The sequence below is a fragment of the Budorcas taxicolor genome, chromosome 13 (assembly GCF_023091745.1).
Source record: "Budorcas taxicolor isolate Tak-1 chromosome 13, Takin1.1, whole genome shotgun sequence".
In the NCBI taxonomy this organism is placed as follows: Eukaryota; Metazoa; Chordata; class Mammalia; order Artiodactyla; family Bovidae; genus Budorcas; species Budorcas taxicolor.
Window position 1 is genome coordinate 78397492 of NC_068922.1, and position 25458 is coordinate 78422949.

At 47.1% G+C, this 25458-nt stretch overlaps 1 protein-coding gene across 1 annotated transcript in view; it reads left to right on the forward strand.

Annotated features, from left to right (window-relative positions):
• Window positions 1-18598: 18598 nt before the first annotated feature.
• PTPN1 (protein tyrosine phosphatase non-receptor type 1) overlaps window positions 18599-25458 on the forward strand; it is a 61464-nt gene continuing 54604 nt past the window's right edge. The window contains exon 1 of the mRNA XM_052650910.1: window positions 18599-18820. Within this exon, the coding sequence (XP_052506870.1) occupies window positions 18758-18820 (63 nt within the window). The 5' untranslated portion in view covers window positions 18599-18757. The remainder of the gene's footprint in view (window positions 18821-25458) is intronic.

Below are 25458 nucleotides of genomic sequence, written 5' to 3' on the forward strand. Positions count from 1 at the left end.
TGCCAATCACATGGGCCCTGGGCAGTGATGCAGCTGCCATAGGCATGTACAGAGCTGTCCACCACACTGCAGGCAGTCCTCCAGGGTGGGCTGACGAGGATGACCATGGCCACCAGTGCTGGCCTGGAAACTCAAGAGAAGGAGCAAACAGAGAAGAAGGTCAAAGCCAACATTTACAAAGTGCAGGGTGCTGACATCCATGAGCACATTTAATCTTCTTTTTATAATTCCCATTTTACAGATGAGGGAAAGTGACTTGTTTCTGGCAATGTGGCAGTTAAGTGGCAGCGCTAGAATTTCAGCTCAGGTTTAGTCTACGAAGACAATGTCTCTCTCTGTCTCTCTCTGTCTCACTCATACATTTTTTTCCCCAGATGATGTTTAGAGAGTCACCAAGACTGAAGTCCAGAGAAGCCTCCTGGCATCCTCAAAATTTATTCTTCTGTTTTTTAACTGTTTATTTATTTACTTGTTTATGTGGCTGCACTGGGTCTTCGTTGCGGTATGCGAACTCTTACTTGTGGCAGGTGGCGCCTAGTTCCTGATCAGGGATCGATCCCAGGCCCCCTGAATTGGGAGCCTAGAATGTTACCTACTGGACCACCTGGGAAGTCCCCGTATCCTCAAATTTTAAAGATGCTTTATAAAATATAGTTTTTGTTTGCACTTTTTATACATTCAACACATTTATTAAGCAACTATTATATGGTGGGAACAAGAGGCAAAATCCTTGCCCCTTAGAGTTTATATTACAGGAGGGAAAAGAGACAGTAAACAAATAAACACACAGATGAGAAGCAACAGAAATATGGGTCCCAGAGTGGGGAAGTGAGACAAGGAAGGGAAGGCTGACAGTAAAGGGAAATTACTTGAAATCACAGCTGTGATGCAGGCTGTCAGCCTCAGCCTATTGATACCTTGGGCAGAATTGCTTCATTGCTGGGGATTATCCTGTGCATTGTAGGATGTTTCATCTTGTAGAACTTGACCCTAAATAGGGTAAATCTTACAGGAGATAATGTCTTAATTAAAAAAAAAAAATTATTTCAGAAGACTCTACAATAGGACTATGAGGACTTCCCTGGCAGCCCCGTGGTTAAGATTCCATGCTTCCAATGCAGGGGTGAGAGTTCGTTCCCTGGTCAGGGAGTTAAGATCCCACATGTTGTGGGTGTGGCCAAAAAAAGCACGCAGGACTATGAGTTGGATGTTTGGGGGGAAATCAAGCTTGGTGAGAACTCTGAATCAAATCTTGACCCCAGTGGGGGACGGTGTGAGGGGCAGTAAGAGCCCAGGATCATTGGAACCAATCTACATGTAAGAAACTGGGAGATCTTGATGGAAATGCAGGCGTTTGGTGTTAGATGTGGGCAATGATTGTCTTCCACACATTAAAAAAATTTTAAAAAGCTCATTGCAGCACTATGAACAATAGCCAGGACATGGAAGCAACCTAGACATCTGTTGACAGAGGAATGGATAAAGAGATTGTGGTACATAAACACAATGGAATATTACGCAGCCATAAAAAGGAACGACCATGAGTCAGTTCTAGTGAGGCGGATGAACCGAGAGCCTGTTATACAGAGTGAAGTTAGTCAGAAAGAGAAAAACAAATATTCTACTGAATCTAGAAAAATGGTACTGATGAACCTATTTGCAGGGCAGGAATAGAGACACAGAGATAGAGAACAGACACAGCAGCAGAAGGAGAGGCTGGGACAAATTGAGAGAGCAGCATTGAAACTATATATTACCATGCGGAGTACAGGGAGCTAACGCGAAATTGCTGTACAGTGCAGGGAGCTCAGTCTGGGGCTCTGTGACAACCTAGAAGGGTGGGATGGGGTGGGAGGTGGGAGGGGGCTTCAAGAGGGAGGGGACATGTGTATACTTGTGGCCAGTTTCATGTTGATGTATGGCTAAAACCAACACAACGTTGTAAAGTAATTATCCTTCAATTAAAAATAAATGTTAAAAGAGATTGTTCCAAACAGATCAATGCAAAAGCAGTCTGGGGGAACACTACTGGATTTCATGCCCTTCTGCGGGAGCTTAGCTCATGGATTGACCGACCTTGCTGCAAGAGGAGGAAACTGCGCTGAGTAGAAAAGAATCTTCTTTGCACAGGCTTTTGTCTGTGTTCAGATTATAGATGCATTCAGGCTCCATGTCAGAGACCTTCTTTAAAGGTCATTAAAACTTCGTCCCAAAAGCAAAAGATTGACAGAGCAGTTAAGATTTAGGAAACCTTCAAAATTACATCTGGTCCACCAAACCCCAAACTGAACTGGGATTTTGTCTTCTCAAATGAGACACTTCAGTGCCAATAACAATAAAAGCCAATGAGTCAATGGCTCATGCGATTTCAAAACTGTGGTTTTCATCTTATGGCTGGTGGGGACTTCCACAGAAGTCACAATGTTAACTTAATACAGGAACAAACAATGAAAAAAAAGATGGCAATATGACAAAGGCTTAAACCAACGTCTGTATGTTTACCCAACTCCAAATAAATCCTATACCAGTGGTTTTTATAAATATAACCATAAATGGCGGGCCAGCTTGGGCTCTGCCATTTAATACTCTGGGGCCTGAGGAAGTCCCTTTGTCCCTCTGAGCACCAGCTTCCTCGTTTCTAAAATGCAGAGATGGTAACAGGACCTGCCTCATAGGCTGTTGTGGGAATTAAATAAGATACTGAGTGTTAAACGATGATAAGGCGATGTACTACTTTCTGATAGCTGCTGTAACAAATGATCACAGGCTTAGTGGCTTAGTTCAGTCAGTTCAGTTCAGGCGCTCAGTCGTGTCCAACTCTTTGCGACCCCATGAATCGCAGCACGCCAGGCCTCCCTGTCCATCACCAACTCCCGGAGTTCACTCAGACTCACAGCCATCGAGTCAGGGATGCCATCCAGGCATCTCATCCTGGGTCGTCCCCTTCTCCTCCTGCCCCCAATCCCTCTCAGCATCAGAGTCTTTTCCAATGAGTCAACTCTTCACATGAGGTGGCCAAAGTACTGGAGCTTCAGCTTTAGCATCATTCCTTCCAAAGAAATCCCAGGGCTGATCTCCTTCAGAATGGACTGGTTGGATCTCCTTGCAGTCCAAGGGACCCTCAAGAGTCTTCTCCAACACCACAGTTCCAAAGCGTCAATTCTTTGGCGCTCAGCCTTCTTCACAGTTTACTATCTTATAATTCTGAGGTCAGAAGTCCAAAATAATGGGTCTTATGGAGCTAAACCCAGGTGCTGGCAGAGCTGTGTTCCTTCTATAAACTCCAGGGGAGAACCTGTTTCCCTGCCTTTTCCAGCTTCTAGATGGCTGCTGAATTCCTTGGCTTGTGGCACATCTTCCATCTTCAAAGCAAACAACTTTGCATATTCTGCTCACTCTCCTGGACCCTGATTCCTTACCCACATCATCTTCTCTGACTTCAACTCACCTGCCTCCCTTTTATAAAGACCCTTGTAATTACACTAAGCCCATTGAGATAATCCAGGATAATCTTCCCATCTCAACATCCTCAACCTAAATCACACCCGCTGAGTCCCTTTGGCCACATAAAGTGACGCATTTACAGGTTTAGGGGATTAGGGCATAGACATCTTTGGGGGGGTGTGTGTGTGCTCAGCTGACTCTTTACAACTGCATGGACTATAGCCCACCAGGCTCCTCTGTCCACAGAATTTTCCAGGCAAGGATACTGGAGTGGGTTACCATTTCCTTCTCCAGCAGATCCTCCCGACCCAGGGATCAAACTCACGACTCCTGCATTTCCTGCACTGGGAAGGCGGATTCTTTAGCACTGTGCCACTTGGAAAGCCCCTAGACATCTTTAAGGGGACCGTTATTCTATCTACTATAAGCGCCTGTTAATGGCATTATTAATATAGTTTGCTGGCTGCAAGAACTCTGTGGCAACGTAGAATATTGATGATGACATGTTGGTAAAGGGGAAAAAAATATGCTCTCAAACTGCCCTATGAAAACCTTCCATAGGAAAGAAGGCTGGGAGAATACACACTAAAATGCTAGCAGCGGTTGTGATTGGAGTTAAATCAGCATAACCAGGGGCGGTGGTTCCTTTCTCCATTTTTGGTAACACTTTTATAATAAAATATTTTCATGAAAATATTAGGAAATATTAAAATTGAAAACCTTAATGACATATACATTATTTTTATATATACTGTTCTCACGATCAATTGATGCATGACAAACCACCTCCAAATTTAGAGGCTTTAAAAACAACGGTTTATTATTCTCACTTACAGTTCTGTGGGTTGACTGGACTCGGCTGAGTGGTTCTCACTTGGATTCTCTCAGGCCGTTGCAAGCAGATGGCTACAGGGGTTGATGCCTCTTGACTTGGGCTGGACCTCCAAGATGGCACCTCAGCACCCTCCCACTGGAGTAGGCTTGACTTCTTCCATGGTTCCTCAGGGCACCATGAGGCAGGAAGCCCAGAACTGGCCCAGGATCACTTTCACCATGTTCTACTGGTCAAAACAGACACAAAGTCTAGGCCAGTTCAGATTCAAGGGAGTGGAAGTTTAGACCCCATACCTGAAGGGCAAGAATGAATGGCAGCCATCTCTGAAGTCCAGTTAACACGTACTCTTTCTCTTCCCACCTTCCCCAACATCATCCCAGGATGTAGTCTGCTTCCCCCACTTCCCTATTTCATTCTGGGATGTCTCCCTCTCCTTCTTTGAGGGGAGTGTCACTTCTTTGGGGGAGGGAATCACAGTTTCGTGGGTTCTCAGTTAAGACCTGAAACTTGTCCCCTCCAGCAGTATCAAGAGTTTAAGCTTCTTAGAGAAGTTGAGGTGGGCTTTTTTTTGCTTTGTTCTGCTGGTTTAACATCCCTTCCCACTTCCTGTACCAGGATCTTCCTGTGGGGGAACTACTGGTCAACCACGGTGCCTTACACTCTGTAAGCTTATGAGTGGGCAAGTGGTCCAGGCCAAGCCAAACAAACCCTCCCTGAAATTTGAATCCCTAACACAGTGTCCCTAACAGAGTGACAAAGTCTGAAAAAAAAAGTTTGCAGTGGACACTGGAGGTGACTCCCCACCAACTATTACACCCCAGTGCAGAGAGGGCCTGATTAGTCTAAGCCAGGGACTTTCAACCTCTGCAGTGTTGACATTTCAGACCAGGTAATTTTCTGTAGTGTATGAACTGGGGAGGCACCATCCCGGCATTGTAGGGTATTTAGCTGCATCTCTGATTTCTAGAGGTTTCCCTGTTGGCTCAGTGGTAAAAATTCACCTGCCAATGTAGGAGATGTGGGTTTGGTTCCTGGGTCAGGAAGATCTCCTGGAGAAGGAAACAGCAATCCACTCCTGTATTCTTGCCTGGGAAATCCCATGGACAGAGGAGCCTGTCAGGTTACAGTCTGACAGGTTGCAAAAGAGTGGGACATAACTTAGTGACTAAGCTTCTGATTTCCACCCATGAGATGCCACTAATACTTCCAGATGTCTCCCAGTGTTGCTAAAATATGTCCTCCAAATATGCCTCTTGCCGATGACTGGTTCAGGGGTGAACGGGCCCAAGCCACCTTAGCCCACGAGACACAAGGATAGATGTCCTGAGGACTTCAGGCAGCAACACTTCCTTACTCTTAAGAGAGTCCAAGAAAGCCACTCTTTCTTTTTTCCCCATTGGATGCTAACCATTTTTTAGCCTGATTACTACTGGCCACGACTTTGCAGCCACAGAGGGAACCAGCTATCAGCTGAAGCCAGCTTGTGGATGGTAGAGGGAAGAGAGAGAGAACCTGGGTTCTCAGTTACATTCTTGAACCTCCAAGTCAAGCGACTTGAGAGCTGCCCTGCCTCCCAGCTCCCGTACTGCTTAAGCCAGTGTGAGGCCCTGCTCTCTGTTGCTTGCAGCCAAAGCACCCTACGAGACACATGATCAGAGCTGACTTGCCCGCTTGTGTAACCAAGGCTTCCCCAGGCCACCCTGTTCTCAAGCCTTTTCGAATTTGCTTCTGGCATTTTCTGCATTTCTATAAAGTGCCTATCTCCTTCTCACAAGTCCCTTTACCATGCCTGCTGGCCTGAACCAATTTCATGATTTGGCAGTAGGAGAATTCTATAACTGCAGTTGACTAATTTCAGCTCCATAAAAACCGACATCCCCAGCCACCGTACCACAACCACGAGGCTACCTGAGAACCTGTTTGCTGAGGATGACTGACTCACCTGGTATTTCACAAAGTGCCGCTTATGAGACCAGCGAGAAACACGGAGCCTCACGCGAACAGGTCAATGAGAAAATCAAGACAGAAAACATTTCCTAGGTCCTAAGGCAGGACCGCCTGGCCGCCGGGGTGGGGGACGGGGTCAGGCCAAGGGGCAGCCAGGCAGGACCACCCCAGGGCATCCTGAGGACGGCTAGGTCTAGCAGGGGACGAGAAGGAGGTGAAAGGGCAAAGAGAAGAGAACAGGATTCCCTGGTCAGAGAGGCCCCGGCTCCACCACCAACCCGCTCTGTGACCCCGAAGGAGTTGCTTCGTCCTCTGAGCCTCAGTTGCCTCATCTGTTAAACAAGCATGAGCCGTACTAACTTCTCAGGCTTGACGTGCGCTTTACCTGAGACACACACCTAACCGGTCTAGGGATATGTCTCAACCAGTTGAGGTGTTACTATGAAATCATTTTTATAATAATTACTACCAAAGAGCCTGTGTTGAAACCTCCGTTTTCCCTCTGGGTAATAATAAAAATCTAGAGTAAAGGTAGGATTCATGGCAGAGACAGGAACGGAGGCCGCAGCAGGCGCCCATGGAGCACCCCCCCCCACTCCCTTCTCCAGGGGATCTTCCCGATCCAGGGATGGAACCCCGGTCTCCTGCATTGCAGGCAGATTTTCTTAAACGTCTGAGCCACCAGCGAAGCTCCTGCATCCCTGGCAGACATTAATTCAGTGAGTCCTCACAAGAACCTTGTGAAGTAGGAACGTGTATTAGCCCCATGTTACAGAAATAGAGAAACAAGAAGTTTGGTCACTTGCCCCAAGACATGTGGTGTCCTCAACCCACCTCTCTCCAATTCTATAATTTTGGGGACTCTTTTAGTTACCGAAACTATCTTCTTTCAGCTCTTAAAACTCGAAACTCCTCAAATTAAAATGTTGGTCTCAACCAGTGAGCCACAGCTAGACCCAGCATGGATGAATCTCATGGGCATGATGTTGATGGAAAGAAGGCAAGGCAGGCATGAAAGAGCACGCTCTGAGTGATTCCACTGATGCAAAGTTCAAAAACAGGCAAAACCAACTCAGAGTGTTCAGTGTCAGGATGGTGGTCGTCCTTGAGGAAGGGATGTGACTGGAAGGCGTACCAGGTGGCTCTCGGGGGGCTGGTCGGGCTCTGTGTCTTGATCTGGATGCTGGCTACATGAGTGTGTTCAGCTGGGAGAAATTCTTTAAACTGCATACTTAAGACTGTGTACTTTAAACTGTGTACTTATTCTGTATATATGTTATATTTCTGTAAAAATTTGCTCGGAAAAAAACCTTCAATCTAGAATTTGATTTAAAGAAAAAAAAATTAGCAAAGGGACTTCCCTTGCAGTGCAGCAGTTAGGACTCTGGGCTCCCAGTGCTGAGGGCCCAGGTTCAATCCCCGGTCAGGGAACAAATATCCTACAGGTCACGTGGTACAGCCAGAAGAAGAAAACAAAATTAGAATTTGATGCAAAGTTCTTCTACACCTTCCTCACTTCCATCACCCAGTTCAAGTGAGACTTCTGGCTCTCAGGGGCTTGGAAACGGAGGGGCGGGGAAGAAGGGGAGGAAGTCAGGTGCTTTCCTGCTGAAATGGCTTCACAGGGAGCCCAGAAGAGAAGCAACTGCCCCCAACTGCTAGATGAGCTCTGAATTTAGACTGAGCAACTCAGAGGGCCCCCTCATCATTTTATCGTATATATATGAAGTAGTGGCTGCAAAGCATATGTAATCGGGGGGGCCTAGAGGAAACCCAATATACTTGATGTCTGGAGGACTAGCAATGGGGATGCTCTGCTCTTTTGAAGATGCCAGGAAGCTGTGGATCACACCTGGTTGAAGATGATGCTTCTATTCATGGCTCTTTAGTCAGAAGGAAAAGCCCAAGTCTACCGTCTTGGGCAGAGTTCCTCCAGAAGCCAACGCGGAGGCAAAGCTCCAAATGCCGCTGAGTGGCCTGAGAGGAGATCTTAGGGAGGACTGGTCCAGGGTTAAGGGAACAAGAAGGGCACTCAGGAGCCGGTCACCACCGTGGGCAAGGAGGCCTCCGCCCCCGTGGGGACTCCCAGCCAGTCCCTGAGAGGCCCCCCTCTGAGGAGCAGGGAGTCAAGGTGCTTGTGCACCAGCTTCCCCTTGTCCTTGGCCAAGGGCTGCTCCCAAAGGCGCGCGCTCCTTGGCACTCGCGACCAGACCCGGAGGGCCACTGCGCCCACTCCAGTGACTGGAGGAAGCTTGCAAGTGTGAACACGGCGGGCCAAGGGGATGCTCAGGCCAGGAGCATCTGGGGATGCTCGTCTGGGGAAACGAAGCTCTGACCTGCCTCAGCTGGAGTGTGACTTAGGGCCGAAGCATTCCCCATCGATGCAGGAAGAGCAAGGGAAGCTGGAGAGCAGGCTGAAGTAACCATTGAGAGAGAGAAAGGACAAGCGATAAGCCAAGTTCGAGGAAAAGGTACTCAGACTTCTCAGAAAGTGCTGCGGAGGCCAGGGCCCTGAATTTCCTGCTGCCTTACAAGACGGGAATTAGATCAAGCTGAGTTGTTTATTAAGGAGGGCGGGGGACGACCCAGTCTGGAGGGTGAAGAATTTGGAAGTATTTAAATTTGAGAAGGAGAGAAAGATACTTGGAGAGAGAGTGAGTGAGTCAAGAGAGGCTGAAGGAAAGAGGGAGATGGAGACAAGAGGGGAAGAAACAGCGACAAACCAAAGAAATGTGGAAATGCACATACCAAAACGTTAAGTCACCATCATAAGTGGTTAGACTAAAACACTAAGTTTCCTCTCTTTCATATGTGCTTTCCAAGGTTTCTTCATTAAATGTGTATCACTTTTGTAATTAGAAGAACTGAGGGGGGCGGGGAAGGTCTACAACTGACAACTCTTAGTGGAGAGCATGCCCACCTCCAATCATTTCTGTCTCTAGTTCTTCCATGTTTCTTGAAATGATTTAAATACAAACACAGTTTCCTTTCTTCTCTCTCTCATTCCTTCCTTTTTTTTCTTTTTTTTTTTTTATTTGAGATGCTCTGGGTCAAAGTCAGCTCAGAGCTGAACCAGAGCTAAGGCTGACAGTGGGTGGATTAAAGGTAATTTAAGGAGAGAAGGATTCGAAGCTGCTTTGGAACTGAGAACGGAATTAACTTCTTCCTGTCTCTACCTCTGCGAGAATTGTCTTGTCCCAGAGTAGTGTAGGAGGGCAGTGGGGAGGGAAATTGGCTCTGTTTAGGGAGGTGATAAAATTGGGTTTGGATGATTCATTCTTTCATATAGTCACTCAACAAGCATTCAGGGAGCACCTCCTTTGCCCAGGCCTGAGCTACCCAAAGGTATACCAAGATGAACACTCCTCAGCCCATGCATGAGACAAGCTCCCAGTCTGAGAGAGAGACACATCCGGACCGATAAGGCCAATACAAGAGGACTGATCTGCGCCAAAAGAGAGGGTTGCACAAAGGCCAAAGTCCTGCTTTCACCCCACCCCACCCAGATACAGATCTTGGTTTGAAAAGAAGAAGTAAGACATGACGAGGGAGATTCTTACTTAGAAGAAAAGTGGTGACAAGTCGACGCAGGTGGTTTCCAGAAGAGCTTGACTTCCAAAGCAATGAGGGCTTTGCAGAAGCAATAAGGTTACACTTGAGACCCACAGGGCTGGAGGAAGGTTGAGACAGAAGACAAAGTCAGCGTATCAGTTAGCATGCTTCTGGCTGCAAGTAACAAAAAAGTAGCTTCAACAATACAACAAAAAAGCTTGTCGTGACAAAGAAGTTCAGAGTCAGGTGGCTCCAGGGACAGCTCAGTAACTCCGTAACTTTGTCAAGGACTCAGGGCTCTCTCTCTCTGTGCTCCTCCAGCCTTAGCCTGTCGAGGAAGAAGCATAATTCCTTCCACGTGTCTCTTACAAGAAGGAGAAACCTTTCCCAGGAGCTCCTGGGCAGACTTTGCCTGACGCCGAATAAGCTGCGTTTGAGTTATATGTCCATGCTCTAACGGCCAAGATGGCTTGGAAAAAGAACAGCTCACTTTTTTTTGCCTCTGTTATATCGGGTGGGTTCAGTCAGCCAAGAAGAAGGGTGGGGGAAGGAATGGTGGGGAGATAGGCAACCAAAAAGTATCTGCCTCAGAAGGGAATTAACATTCTCTGAGCATGGTTTCTAACCCCAGCTGTCCCCGAAATTTCCAGCTTCCCCTTTAATGTCTAACTAATGATCAGACCCCATGACACGAACAAGACTAAACTTCATCAGGTTCTTTCTGCGGATATTACTCAGAATCTCCGGGGGATGTTCACATGTCCCATGGACCATCCCTGTGGTTGCTTGGCAACCACAGTGAGCTGTCTCTCCCAGGACTTCTACAGCCCTTCTCTGCCTTCCCTTAACTGCCTGCAACAGGGTGCCACTCCTGTCCCCAACACCATCTGAATCTGGAGGCACTACCCAGCCCTTTTCCTTATCAGCCCCCTAAAATATGGCTGAGTTAACCAGAAAACAGATTCAATTACTGTAAATGAGATTCCCACAAACAGTGGCTTAAACAAAGCAGAAGTTTATTTTTAACAGTAAGAATGTCTGTAAGCAACCATGATGACTAGACCTGTATGTATCAGCTGAATATCAGCCTCCTTTATGTCTCTCATAGAACAATCTATGCATGACCAGTCTAGGGTGATGGGCCGGGCTCTTCTTTTTCTCTTCCACCCCTGTATGTTGCCCTTGTCTGTACAGCTCAAGTTGGAACTCACTGCATCCTACATTCCAGGCAGAGGGATGAAGTAAAAAAGCAAAAGAAAGAACTTACCTGTCCCCCTGCCCAGTACTGCTTAGGCCTTTGAGGGCACGATTTAGAAGTGGACCACATCACTAACACCCATATCCTATTGGCCAGCATGTAGTCACTTGGCATAGTTACCTGCAAGGGAACATGGGAAATGTAGTCTTTAGTTGGGCAGCCATTGCCAAGGTACAATCCTGTTTCTATGAAAGAAGAAGAGAATTGATGTTGGGAACGATTAGTATCTAACCCCCGACATAAGATGAGCTTGTAGCAATGAACAACATTTTAGTGAAGCCTTGAGTGTAACAGGCGGGAATTATGCGCAGAAAAGGAAAACATAAAATGAAATTGTAAGCAGTGTTTCTAGAGGCCATGTGCCTGCACCCTACTTTTTTGCTCATGCTGGTCTCCTTCCTCATTTCTCTCCAGCCTGTGACTGTGTGGTGGGAGCCAGTCTACCTGCCATGGAGGGGGCCTTCCTGCCTCTCCTTCTAGGCTTTGGACCCTTACTCTCCCTTGCCTACCCCAGATGTGGGCAGTGGGGAGATCCTGGTTCTTCGAAGGAAAGCTCCACTCACTGTTCCCCATGGCTCAGGTGAGGATAGCAAAAGAGTTGTGAACCCATTTCCCCAAGCCTGGGTCCCTCTGCTCAGTCACTCCAAGTGTGGGACCTCTCCACAGGTCTCCCCGCCAGCACAAGGAGAGAAAGTTCAGGCCAGTCCCTCCCTGTCTGCACAGACGGTTCTCAAATGGAAGCTATTTCCATCTTCAAACACAAAAACTGCTCAAGCAACTACTTAATAAATAAAGCCTGGGGCCCTGTGCAGCTGCACAGATCGCAGCGGGTGTGTGCCCAGTCACTCAGTCGTGTCTGACTCTTTGCAACCCCATGGGCTGTAGTCCACCAGGCTCCTCTGTCCAAGGGATTTCCCAGACAAGAATACCAGAGTGGGTTGCCATTTCGCCCTCCAGGGGATCTTCTGACCCAGGGGTCGAACCTGCATCTCTTGTGTCTCCTGCATTAGCAGGCAGGTTCTTTACCCCTGAGCCACCAGATGAGAGACACACCCACACAGCCAGGCCTTCTTACCTCCAGCAGCATGCCAAAAATTAGGGATGTAAAGTAGGAGGTGGCAACATATACCATGAAAACATCTGGGACCGGGTGGTAGCTTTTCTCACTCAGCAACCTACCCAATTGCAATAATAACAGCCATGTTTATGGAGTCCTGTCCTTGAATCAGAGACAAGACTCAGACACCAACTCATTCAACTGTCACATCCCTGTCTTAATGTAAAAGGCAGAAAACTGACAATCAGAGAGGGTAAGTAACCTGTCCAAGGGCACATAAGCCCAAGTCAGCCAGATTGCAGAATCTACGCCCAGAACCACTGTAGTGGGGTGGCCTCTGGAAACCTTTCTTTGCTGAAAGCATGGGGCCAGGTCTAGTTTCCATCATTGAGTCAAACTTCCCTGCTCGAAGGTTGCCTGCTTCACTCACCACCCCACACCCTCCTTTCTCAGAAGACACGTGATTCCCCTAGTTCCCCTGAGTGCCTGCCCCTCCAGTCCCTGGGAACTCACCCTTACAAGAGAGGCAGGTTCAGATTAGATTTATGTATTTATTTTTGTTTTTATTTTTAACGGCTTGGAGTCAAGTCTGAAATATTTTGTGGGGCTGGCGGCGGGGCGAGGGCTGGGGGGGAGGTGGGAGAGTCTTCACAAGGATGGGGAAGGTCCCGAGAGGAGGTGAGGGAGGAGCTTCTGGGCTGCTAATCTTCCTGTGAGTTCTGAAACAGTGCAGGACTCAAATGTAGCCATAGAATTTCAGAATTAGAAACAGCATCTAGAGCTGAGCTGGGTTCAAATTCTGACACCACCATTTCTTAGCCATGTAACTACAAGCGAGCTGTGAAACTTTCTGTGCTTCAGTTCAAATGTGGGATAATAATAGTAGTAGCTTCACCATGCTGTTGTGATAAGTATTATCACGATTATCATGTATCCACGGTTTATTATTAAGGCTTCCCTGATGGCTCAGATGGTAAAGAATCTTCCTGTAATGCAGGAGACCTGGGGTGGGCCCTAGGTCAGGAAGATCCCCTGGAGAAGGGGATGGTTACCCACTCCATTATTCTTGACTGGAGAATCCCATGGACAAAGGAGCCTGGTGGGCTACAGCCCATGGGGTCAGACATGACTTAGCACGCACACATGGTTATTATTTGCTAAGAGCCCATGGGAGTTCTTGCAGAGACTGTGGCTGAGAGCACAGGTGCTGAAACCAGATTGCCTCTTATCTAAATCCTACTTCCATACTTATAGCTGTGTGACCTCGGTTAAAAAATTGACCTTTCTGGGCCTCAGTTTACTTATTTGCCAATACTTCCCTTAGACAAAGTGATTGGCTTAGAGATGGCATATGAGACTCAAGTGGACCAATGAGAGTCAAGGCCAAGACTGGTGCTGGGACCACAGGGGAAGAAAAGCACTATTTCTGCCAGGGTTGCCGAGTTGGCAAGGAGTGAGCCTGGAGCTGCCAGGGCCATCCTGGGTACCTGGCGAGGAGAGTGAAGCTAACACAGAGGGAAGCACTGAGACAGCAGGAGTGGAAGAGAGTCACAGTGACAAGGTTTGAGCCCCTGGATGCGGCTGTGCCTGAAGCAAGCCACTTTTGGACTTCCCAGTTTCATGAGCCAGTGAATTCCCCATTTTGTGAAAGCTACTTTCAGTTGAGCTTTTCTCACTGGAAAGCATCCAGGCTGACACTAGAAGGTTAAGCAACTTGCCCAAAGCCTGAAAGGTAGCAAGCAGCAAACCCAGGGTTTAGAAGCTTCTAACCAACTGCATTCAGACCAGCATTCTATATTGGGGTATTCACTGATTTCACCTCTTTTTACCCATCTTCTCATCACAAAATGGAATCACACCAGACTTTTAGGACTGTTGGAAAATATAAAATGCGAGATCAGGACTTCCCTGGCGGTCAGTGGTAAAGACTCCATACTTCCTCTGCAGGGGGTGCAGGCTCAATCCCTGGTCAGAGAAATAAGATGCTACGTGCTACACAGCCAAAGAAAAACAATTTTTTTTTTTTAAGAAAAAGCCAAAATAAACTATTTTTAAAAAATAAAATGCAACATCACACCTAGCATGTCTGTAACCCATGGCTGAGCTCTCTCTATGCACCCAGTGTCTGCGCTGCGGGGCCTGGGTTTTGTCCCGAGTCAGTTATCCCATCTCAGGGATGTGTTTGGCTGTCACCAAATCAGCCGACTGGTCCAGGTGCCCAGACCTCTTCAGAAGAGCAGCTGTGAATCTCAGAGGGCAGGGCCGTGTCCCTTCTTGGCTGTGTATCCTCACTGGCAGACAGAAGGAGCTGGGGGCCCCTGAGGACTCTAGGGGTCCGAGTCTATGAGGTAGAAAAAAGCCCTGTTATCTTGACTTCTGGAACCTTCCAAGGTCTGGTGGGCCCATCTGGGAATGACCTGTAGCTCAAGGAAGACAACACTGAGATCGACTTTGTCTCTTTTCTTCATGGAGTTTACATGCAGTGGTAGACGAGAACACAGAAAAATGTATGAGATAACACCACGTGGTAACAGTAGGGAGAAAATATGTCCTCAAAGGCCTGATAGGTGCTGAGAAGGAACAGGGATTAGGGGCACTGTTTACCTGGGGGCATCAGAAGGGGCCTCTCTGAGGAAGCGACATCGCATCGGAGACTAGTTTGGTCTCCCCCTGAATCCCAAGCTCCTAACACTGGTCTATCTCCGAGAAAAAAAGACTGGGATGGATTTTTACCAGGAAACTTGCTGACACTGCTAAGTCAGGCGTCAGTGATCTGTCCGAGGCTTGGTAAATAGCCACCCTTCTCTACTGACAACTCTTTAGGACATTTTTAAAAGTTTAATGGGTCATTGATTTCCTCCATTAGCTAAATCTGTGAAGGAAAGACCTGGGAAATCGCGTGAGACCATCCCTTAGGCAGGCCTGCCAGGAAAAGGTTTTAGCTATCATGACACATGGTCGTTTATTTTCTAACCGGTCATCACTAAAAGATTCCCCAACATCACCATCACATCTCTAGGGGATACCAAGCCTTGGCTAGTTCTAGGCCAGGCCTTAGCAGGGAACTGGCAGAGTGTTATCGACAAGAGCCAAGCCTCAGAGAGCTGGAGAAGATTCCAGCAACTCAAGTCTCTCCTCCCAACCCAATATCAGGGGCTTGGGACACTGCCCAAGAGGTCGGGGTCCCTACCCTCATGGAATGCTTTAGTAGGGGGTGGGGACAGGGAAAGGAAACAAGCCCACGAATAAAGAGGGGGATTTAACACAGAGATGAACTCTGTGATGCCAAGAAATGAAAAAATACAAGCTCACTGTTAGAGAGTGACTGGGGTCTATTTCAGAGATGGTGGTTAGAGACCTGTGTGCAGAGGACATTTTACCTGGGATTTAAAGGGTGAGAAGAACTGCAAGAAGATCCAGACAGCAGGAAAAAGCTGGTGCAAAAGTCCTGAGGTTGAAACTCATTCAGTGAATTAGAGAATTGGACTAGAGTACAAAAAAAAGGAGAGAGCTTGGTGAAATGGACCAAGGTTAGGACTTATTTGGGTTTCATTCTAATAAGGATGGGTAACTACTGGAGGATTTTACGTATAAGTTTTCATGATCTAAAAGTTAAGAGCACTTTCTGGCTGCTATGTGAAGAATGGATATAATAGTGACTAACTGAAATCTGAAATGAGGGGTTTCATTCAGGATCAATATTGTGACAAAGTTTTACCCTCGGCCATTGTGGTAGGTTGAGTGGCGGGCCTCAAAAAGATATACCTGAGTCCTATCCCCTAGAAACTAGAATGTAACCTTATTCAGAAAAAGAGTCTTTGCAGATGTAATTAATTCAAGGATCTCAATGTGAGATCACCTTGGATCACCTGGCCATGCAAAGTCACCCTGCATTAGAGTAGGTCCTAGAGGCAATGGCACCCCACTCCAGTACTCTTTCACTTTCACTTTTCACTTTCATGCATTGGAGAAGGAAATGGCAACCCACTCCGGTGTTCTTGCCTGGAGAATCCCAGGGACGGGGGAGCCTGGCAGGCTGCCGTCTATGGGCAGAGTCGGAGAGTCGGACACGACTGAAGCGACTTAGCAGCAGCAGCGGAACCAATGACAGATATCCTTCAACGAGTAAGGCAGAGGGAGAGGAGACAGAGAAGAAAACTGAGGAAAGACGAGACAGAGACCAGATTCATGCTGCCACAAGCTGAGGAACAACTGAAGCCACCAGGAGCTGGAAGAAGCAAAGATTCTCCCTAGAGATTTCAGAGGGAGTGTGGCCCTGTCAACATGTTGACTTCAGGCGTCTGGCCTCCAGTACTGTTCAAAAAATTTATTTCTGTTGTTTTAAGCCAACAAAATTTCTGGTAATTCGCTAGGGTCACCCTAGGTAACTAATACATCCACTAAACACACATGGAGCCTGCACCCCACCACACTCCTTCACCAATATCCTGTGCATAGCACTGGCTCCACTCAAAGCCGCTCCAGTCACTGGGTGGCACTCCCTGAAGACATGAGGGCCACTTGGGCTCCATATGGGCATTTGAGGGCCACTTGGGCTCCCTATGGGCATTTGATTTACTTAGCTTAGCCCATGTGAGAGGAATGAACCAGCCTTGTTCTCTGTCCCCTTCAAGGAGTTCTTCTGTGAGTTCCAGACAAACAAGCACTTAAAGAAACAAGGGCAGGAAGAGTTCACGGACCTGGAGAGTCAAATAGCTAAGACTTAAATTAGGCAACTGCCAAGTGTGGGGTTCCCAAACTTTTCACTTGAAAGGACATCTTTTGTTAATTTCCCCCTCCGTGAAATAGTTTCTAAAGACACTACCTAGCAAACTAACTGCATTTACCCAATAATAATTTACCTCCCATTTGCTATTATTTGATGGAATATAATAACAGGGCTCATATCTATTGATCCACCTACCAGACCAAAAGCACTGTGCTGTGTGTGTGCTCAGTTGCTCCAGTTGTGTCCGACTTTTCGCGACCCCATGGACCACAGCCTGCCAGGCTCCTGTGTCCATGGGATTCTCCAGGCAAGAATACTGGAGTGGGTTGCCATGCCCTCCTCCAGGGGATCCTCCCCACCCGGGAATCGAACTCCACTCTCCTGCGTCTCCTGCATTGCAGGCAGATTCTTTACCGCTGAGGCACCAGGGAAGACCCCAAAAGACTATACATATTCTTTCAATCTTCACACCACCCTATGAGGTGGGTACTTTTATTATCTTCATTTTGCAAAGGATGGAACAGAGGCAGAGGGGGGTTAGGTAATTTGCCCAAGGTTGCACAGCTAGTATTATATTTAATAGAGCTGCAATTTGGACGTAGGCAGCCTGGCTCCAAAGGGTGTTCTCTCCTGGAGACTGGGTTAGAATCCTGGCTTCCATACCCATATGCAAAGGTACCCTGGCCAAGTGATTTTGCCTCCCAGCGCCTCAGTTTCCTCATCTATAAAATGAGAATAAAAGTGCCTATATTGTAGGGTGGTTGCAGAGATTAAATGAGAAAATGTACTTGAAATGCCAGGCACAGTGCCCACAGTAAGCACTCAAGAAATGAGCTGGAATTCAACACAACTCTTGGGGAGGCTTGAGATGGGAACCGTGAAGAGAGATGATTCCCTCCTGTAGGGTCTCTGACCCCACGAAGTTCACAGAATCCATATAAGGTGCTAGAGCCAAAGGTGGATGGCTTAAAGTAGAACCTGCGGGAAGGCAACTTGACCAGCTCTTTCCACGTGCGCTTCAAGGACCACAGGTACAGAATTAGCTGGGTTGGCGGGTGAAAAATACACATTCCTGAACCCTAATCTTTTGGAGGTCGGCCCGGAAACCTGCCATTATTCAACACTATTGCACCGTGGAATGTGTGCTACATTGAATCCAGTCTGAGCAGGACTTCCTTGCTATTTTGGGAAATATTGACAATCATTTCAAGATCTCAATCCATTCATTTCCGCAGCGCCCAGGAGACTCCGAAACAGAAAATACATTCAGAGAATAGCGGGGCCTTTCCCGAAAGTCCGATAAACCACGAAGCTCTAAGTTTCAAGAAACCGGGGCAGACATCGGGCCAGAGAAGGAGCCTGGAAGGGGAGCACGTAATGCTCCCTTGCTCCTCGCGTCTCCTCCAGTTTTGAGCCCTGAGACGTAGGCCCTGGCGCTGCAGGAAAGAAGCATCACTGCTTCAAGGTCACTTGAACCCCACGCACAGCGTTACGGCGGGCACTCAAGACGCGTGGGCGGGGTGGGGGGGAGGTTTGCAAACCCATGCGCCGTGGGCGGGGCGCCAGGGGTCGCCTAGGCAACGGGCGCGCGCCACGCCCAAGCCCGGAGTCCGGGAAAGGAGGGGGGGAACTCGCGCGGCAAGATGTCTGCCCCAGGCCCCGCCCCCCGACCCCGCCCCGCGGAAGTGCTTGTCGACGCCTACGAGTGCTGATTGGCCCTTCCGGCTGAGAGGCGGAGCTCGCGGCAGCGCGGTGCGTACTTCCGGTTGCCGGGTTGACATGAAGAAGCGGCGGCGCGGCGGCGGCGGCTGAGGCGGGGGTAGCGACAGAGCCGAGGCTTGCGGCGGCACTCGGGGCGGCGAGCGTGACGCGGCCTAGAGCGGCAGACGGCGCAGCCGGGCCGAGGGAGAGGCGCGGCAGCCGCCCCGGCCCATCATGGAGATGGAGAAGGAGTTCGAGCAGATCGACAGAGCTGGGAGCTGGGCGGCCATTTACCAGGTGCGGGAGCGCCCCGGAGCGCTGCAGGCCCTTCCTGAGGCCTCGAGAGCCTTCCCCTCACACACACCGCCCCCAGCCCCGGTCTCCCTGTGCGTCCTGCCCTCCGCCTCGGCCCCCGCTGCTTGAGGACCCGATCGGACGGCGGCCGCGGCCGGGGCACTGTGTCTTTGTCTCCCGGGCGGGCCTGCGTCTCTCCCGGGCCTCGCAGTCCCCCGTTGACCCCCCACCTTCCTCAGGTCTTCCAGCCCCGGCTGACCGACCTCGCGAGCCTGGGAGCCGCCGGCCTCCGCTCTCGGTGTGAAGCCTCCCACCCCGACCCCGCCCCCCGGCCCGGCCACTCTTTGTCCCTTGGGGTGATGGGCAGAGCGCCCCCCACCCCCCACTTCCCTTCCTAGACCGGACCACCGCGGACTGCCTTCCTTTGTCTCCCCGGGGGGAGAGGAGTACTCCCGGCCTCCCTCTTTTACATTTCCTCTCCCCCTAGTCGCCGTGCTGCGTCGAGTCCCAAGGATGACAGTCCTTTCCCCTTTCCTGTTCATTCATTTGATGGATCTGCATCCGCGTGCCTGTTACCGTGCTAGGCACTGCGGAGGCGCTGGAGGTAGTGTTGGCTGAACGAGACCCGCGAGATCCTATCCACCCCGGTAGCTTAGTGTCGAACGGGGGCAGTCAAACACGTGAGCAGATCATTTCAAATAGTGACAAGGGGGTACGACGGAAACAGTATCAGCAGGTCGAGAGTGACTTCAGGAGAGAGGGTCTGTCTCAGAGAAGGGGATCAGGGAAGATCTGTCAGAAGAAGAGGCATTTGCTCCGTGAGCTCCGCCCTGAGAGTATCAGACTCAAGCGCTTTACAGCCAGGAGGCCTGTAGCACCCACTCCACTGGGGCCAGAAGGTTACCCCGTGTCAGGCAGGCAGCGCGGGGGGAGGTTAACGTTTTTACCCTCTCGAAAACAGCATCTTTTTCTCCGGCGAGCATCTGACCGTTTGGTCAGGGTGGAGATGATGATGTCTTCCCAGCCCTCATCTCCTTGTGGGCTATGGTGGTTCATGAATAAAAACTTAGGGAGGTGGGGTTTCTCCCATATGTCTGCATCATCAGATAGAGAAGATGAAGAGGTCTGCTTTCAGGAGCAGCTAAATCCTGTGAGGAAAATATGTTGCTCCCGATTAAATGTCATTGCGGGGGTTGTGAGGATTAACCAAAACCATACTGGGTGTTTTAAATAAGCGATGTACAGAATAGAGAGATGTTGTTACTTGTGTGAAGGGAGAAGGCTGTTTTCGGCTTATAGGCTCCAAAGGCAAATTGTGAGACCCATCAGCTGGTAGTATTAAAATCTATTTTGAGCTCCACTTAAAAAGGAAAAAGCTTTAAGCAGTTCTTTGGTATGCTTGACTAACGAAAGCCTTTTTTTGACAGGCTTGGTTTCATGTGGATTTGCATCAAGCTTATTTGACAGGATTCTTTTTACTTGCACTGTAATGTATATTAGCTTCTGATAGACTAATGTTTATAACCACTCTAATCTTTATAAGTACAGTCGATCAATATATAACATTTTATTGCATGTCTAGTCTCTGAGTGAATTGAATGAATTCCACGAGTGACTTTGAGAATGTGTAGACAAGTTTTCTGCATCAAATTTAATACAGTAAAGTGGTTTTAAAAGAAAAAATTCTTGGTCTGAAGTGTTGAAGTTGATTATGATGTACCCCATCTCAAGTAGGGGTGGCCTCCAGGAGTTTTGGTTGAATTTGATTTGTTTTAGGGCAGAGTGAGAGACCTGTCACCCAAGCATTGTTAAAACTTTGTTAAGCAACCCACTAGCATGGAGCATGGTCTTCAATTAAATTTCCCTCATTGTTTTAAGTTTGTCTACCACCTTGAAGTCCCATGAGTTATATGTTGAGATTTCTCTAGACTCATAATGGATTGCCACATTTCTGGAGGTGGTTTCTTTTATCTTAGAGAATTATCCACTCAGGCTTTCTCACCTTTGCAGTACAGATATTTCTCTTTTACAAAATCGAAATTAGAAGCTCTTTTCCTTCTTAACGTTAAAAGTGTTAAGAGCCAACTGTGGCATTTTAAGACAATGTAGAATTCAAATGACTTTGAGTTTAAGGTGGCAGGTTTTCCAAAGTATGTGTCAATTTACCGAAACCATTATTTTTCAGAAATTCAAAGAAATGTGTTTATGGTTGGTAGAAAATGGAAGTTAAAAATATTTTGTGGCATATCACAATGAAGGCAACTTTCTACCAAGCCACTTTGAGCTTGCTTAGTCTATTATGATTTTTTAGATAACACGTAATTTTTGTAAACAAAGCAGTGCAGTTATTTCTCACTATACTAACTTCTAACTAGAACAAAAAAATGTAAAAACTTGGAGACAATGGGAAAAGAACAAAGGATGAAGTAGACTTTTACATGCTGAGAAATGTGGCGGCTTAGGAAACAAATGTTTCAAGCAAAGATTCTGTTTGTCACTTTGATAAAGTGAGTATAACTGGTTTTAGTCGTTAATGTTAATAAATAGCATAGACATTAATAAGCATTTAGGTCTATAAGAAGTCAGCTCTGAAAGCATGTGCAGATGGCTTTAAAAGTTGTTTTCTATCACTTAAATGATTGTATGTCTGGTTTGAAAAGTGGAAGTAATACATAGAGGGCCTTGAGTGCTCAAGAGAGAAGAGGTGGGGAAAAGGATTGGTTTTGAAGCTAGAAAGAGAAGAGTGGGCTTGAGTGAATGAAAATCGGAAAAACTACGCATTTGTAATTTAAAGTTGGGGGTCAGGTATTTTCACTGTTTCTCTCATTTCTAATTCTTTGATTCTCTGACACTGTTCACTGCTTCTCAGTATGAATGATTTGATTGTCTCAGATAAAAGAGATTGCAACAATAGCTTGTGACTCGAAGGCAAGATTTATTCTGTATTAGAGGCAGGCTTCGTAAAATGGGCCACTCTTCCAATTGACATTTGTTCTTATAGCTGCTTTCGTTGTGAAATACGACTTTAATGCCTGACTATGTTAAAACCATGTTACAATAGTCCACTAAAATTCCTTACTGTTCTATACTTCTTGTGTCATTATAGTCTAAGGCAAATATTAAAATTTCCTAATAATTTTTTATGTAAATACTATGCTCTTCAGAGAAAAACTGTGTTTTGTGCAGAGGAAGAGATCTATATACTATGACTCACTTCACTTAAAACAAAAGACAAACGGAAATACACGGAGAGCTTGGGAAGCCCTCGTCATCTTGAGTGACCCATTAGATCTAAATGTTCTCTTGTAGCCCTGGTTTGAGTGCACTAAATTTAGGTGTCTGATCCCCACTTTGGAAACATGCAAAGACGCTTGTAATTGTCTGGACTCCTCTTAGATTAACAGGGGGCACAAGTAGAAATAGTGAAAGGAAGACTGTTTTGCTGTCATTATTTGTTTGACATCACTGACTTATTTATAGGAATACTTTGGTTCTATTGGAAGTACATCATAAACCATAGTATCAGATGGTTCTAAAAAGTCAGCTGGTGGATAACGTGTGTGCGCACGTGCACATATATGGGCTTAGTCGTGTCCAACTCTGTGTGACCCCTTGGACTGTGTCCCACCAGTATAGTGGTAATGCAAGTGATTTTCAGTTATCTACCGTTGGGCCCCAAGGCCTCTCCAGTGCGTTTTGCATTTTAGCACAAATAGCTCTCCCAAATCTGTTTTTATTCTGGTATTGAGTAATGTAGTTAATGTATATTGAGTTTCATGGTAAGTCTTTAAATTTTCTGTAGGGGTTTTTTTCAGTCTCTAAACTGCTGAAATAACTGTGTCCACCCCGTGCCTCCCCGCCCCCCACCGCCTTTTTTCTTTTTTTGAGTTGTCCGTTTTCTGATCATTTAAATTGTAGAATCCTTTTAGAAGTTTTTGTCCAATGCTGTGCTCTTAATGGCATGTATTTTTCCTCAGCCTACCTGATGGCATGTGAGTTTTGCACAAGCTGGCATCCCTCCCTACAGTGTTTATGTTAATTCGTTCGTGGTAACCAGCTGATACTGACTGCAGAGAGGCTGGGCGTGTTTCCTTGTATGGCCCCTGCTCGGGAACAATGGGAAGTCCAGCTGGGTCACTGTGTTCAAGACAGTGCAGCTTGGTACCAGTCAGTGGGCGCACGTTTTGAATATCCAGGAGTGCCAGGAACTTTGCAGTGGTTCTTGATTCCTCTGCTGCATCCCATTGACTGGTCACCATGATATGCTTCCTACCATCCCACTGGTCTCAGTTTGCCTATGCTGCTACCATTTCTGGTTTCACATGACAGAAATTAGTGAAGCCAGAAACATACTAATAAGGTCCCTCAACAATCTCTCCACATCTTCCCCTGCCCTACCGGATGTATTCTTCACATTATCTCTAGAGTAATTGTGTTAAAAACAGACCTGAGCCTGTCTCTCCTCTGTTTACTTCTATGCTGTCGTTTATCTGTGAGGTCCAAACTCCTTGGTGTGGCAGCCAGGCTCCAGCCTTCTCCTCCCTCCCATGTACCTTTTATTCTAGCCACCCTGGAAAGTGCAGTCTTCTCCAGACACCCTTCTCTCTCATTCCTCTGTCCCTTGGCTCAGCACTCTGTTTAGGCTGCCAGTCCCACTCTTTCTGGCTCAGACGCAAGCCCCTCACACTAGATTTTGGCCTTCTCCTTTGTCTGCGTCCTTACACCTTCACACCCCGTGCTCTCATGGGAGTGGTTTCTTCGTATCTGGGCTCATCTCCTGTAGAGTCCAAGCTATGGAAGTCAGCTCTTCCATCTTTCTCATTCATCTTGGTGTGCTTTGCGCCGGCCAGAGTGCCTTAAGAAATGTTGGGGTTGAATGGATTGTCAGCGCTTTGCTCTGGGCCCTGGCAATAGACAGACGAGTCATGGTTCCCAATTCACATTCTCAGGGAGGAGGAATGGTAGACACACACATTAATAGATTAGCCTGTGTCGGTACTAATAGCAGAGGCCACTCAGAGAAAACCAGCACAGTGGGAGCCGTGGCTTGATGAAGCAGTTTGGTTCTGCCCACTGTGGTGGCTTGGAAGAAAAGCTTGGGTTCTTACCCAGTAGGAGTTCACACCACCAGTGTGTCTCACAGGAACTTTCAGGGTAACAACAGATCTGTCCTTGGCCTGGGGTGAGCTGAATAGGAGACTTGGAGGTAGTATATCTGTCTCTAAAAATTATGGAATTACTCTCTTCTCATCACTCTCGACTTATTCTCACATGCCTTCTAGAAGGGCTTCACATGTACCTGGTTTGTAAGATGTTTTGACTATGGTGGGATTAAAAATATGGTTCTCCATAAAGTAACAACCCTTTTAAAATCTGTGATTTTTCTTTTTTTCCCTCAAAGTATAAATGGTAAAGGCAAACATTTTTGGCCTTTGATCAGACCACACTTCTAGCCAGGAGAGTAGTTGAATCTTTTGCTTTTTCTCTAGTCGGTTCTAACACTAACTAGGCTGACTGGGTCCCTTCCCTGCTTTGCGCTTCAGTCCCTTCCTTTGTAAAAGTAATCCTCTACCTAACTGACCACTAAGTTCTCGTCAAGTAATAAAAGTCTTTAATGTGCTCACAAAGAGAGTTTAATGTTCTTGAAGTAAGCCTTGTAAACACTGCAGTGACTGCTCAGTTTTATAAGGTGTGTGGGTGTCAGTGGGTACAATTAGGCTCAAAAATGCATGAAAGTTTTGTGAGTATAGTTAAAGATTCAGAAGAATCGAAGCTTTTTTCCCCAAGAGGTATTGAAACCTTTTTAATAAGTGGGGTTGCTTTGGTGCAGTAATGTGGGAAAATGAGTGGCACTGACATGTAAGTTACGCTTGCAGTGTTTCTCGAAGTAGCAATTGGTGGTTTTTCCTGTAAAGATAGAGGAACTGATTCTTGAGAATTTACGAAAGATTCAACCCCAGCTAGGTACATGAAGAGTCGCTGCCCTGTATGTTGTAATTTAAGAAAGAAACCTACATCTGGTCTAAATTCATTTGAAGAGTATGTTAGTATACACAGCTGCCATGTTTGCGAACAAAGTACCGAGGCTCCAGCGTTTGAGAAAGAATGCTTCACTTTGGGCTTCAGAGTTGCCTGACAGCTGCCCTCCCCTTTCTCAAGGCAGCGTGATGTAATCACAAGTAACTTACTGACAGTCTGTAAATTCTGAATGTCTGAAAGCTAGGAACAAGACCATTTCCCACGTAAGATCTTTTCTTTACCAAAATAAACAGCCAAAGGAAAATCAAGCTCACACACACACACACACACTCCCCCCACCCCCATCAGTCAGTCATACTGCAGTGCAAGTCACACTGCAGATGAAAATAACTACTGATACATGATTTTCAGTTTTCTTCGTTTTAAATTTGTGACCTGATTTAATTTGCAGTTCCAAATGCTTATGATTCTACCGAGGCTGTATGTAAAGTTTTACAGGTGGTTATTGTGGTTTACTCGCTAAGTCGTGTCTGACTTTTTGTGACTCTGAACCGTAGCCCGCCAGACTCCTCTGTCCATGGGATTCTCCAGGCAAGAATACTGGAGTGGGTGGCCATTTCTTTCTCCAAAAGTTTTATGGATACCCCATGGTAATTAGATTT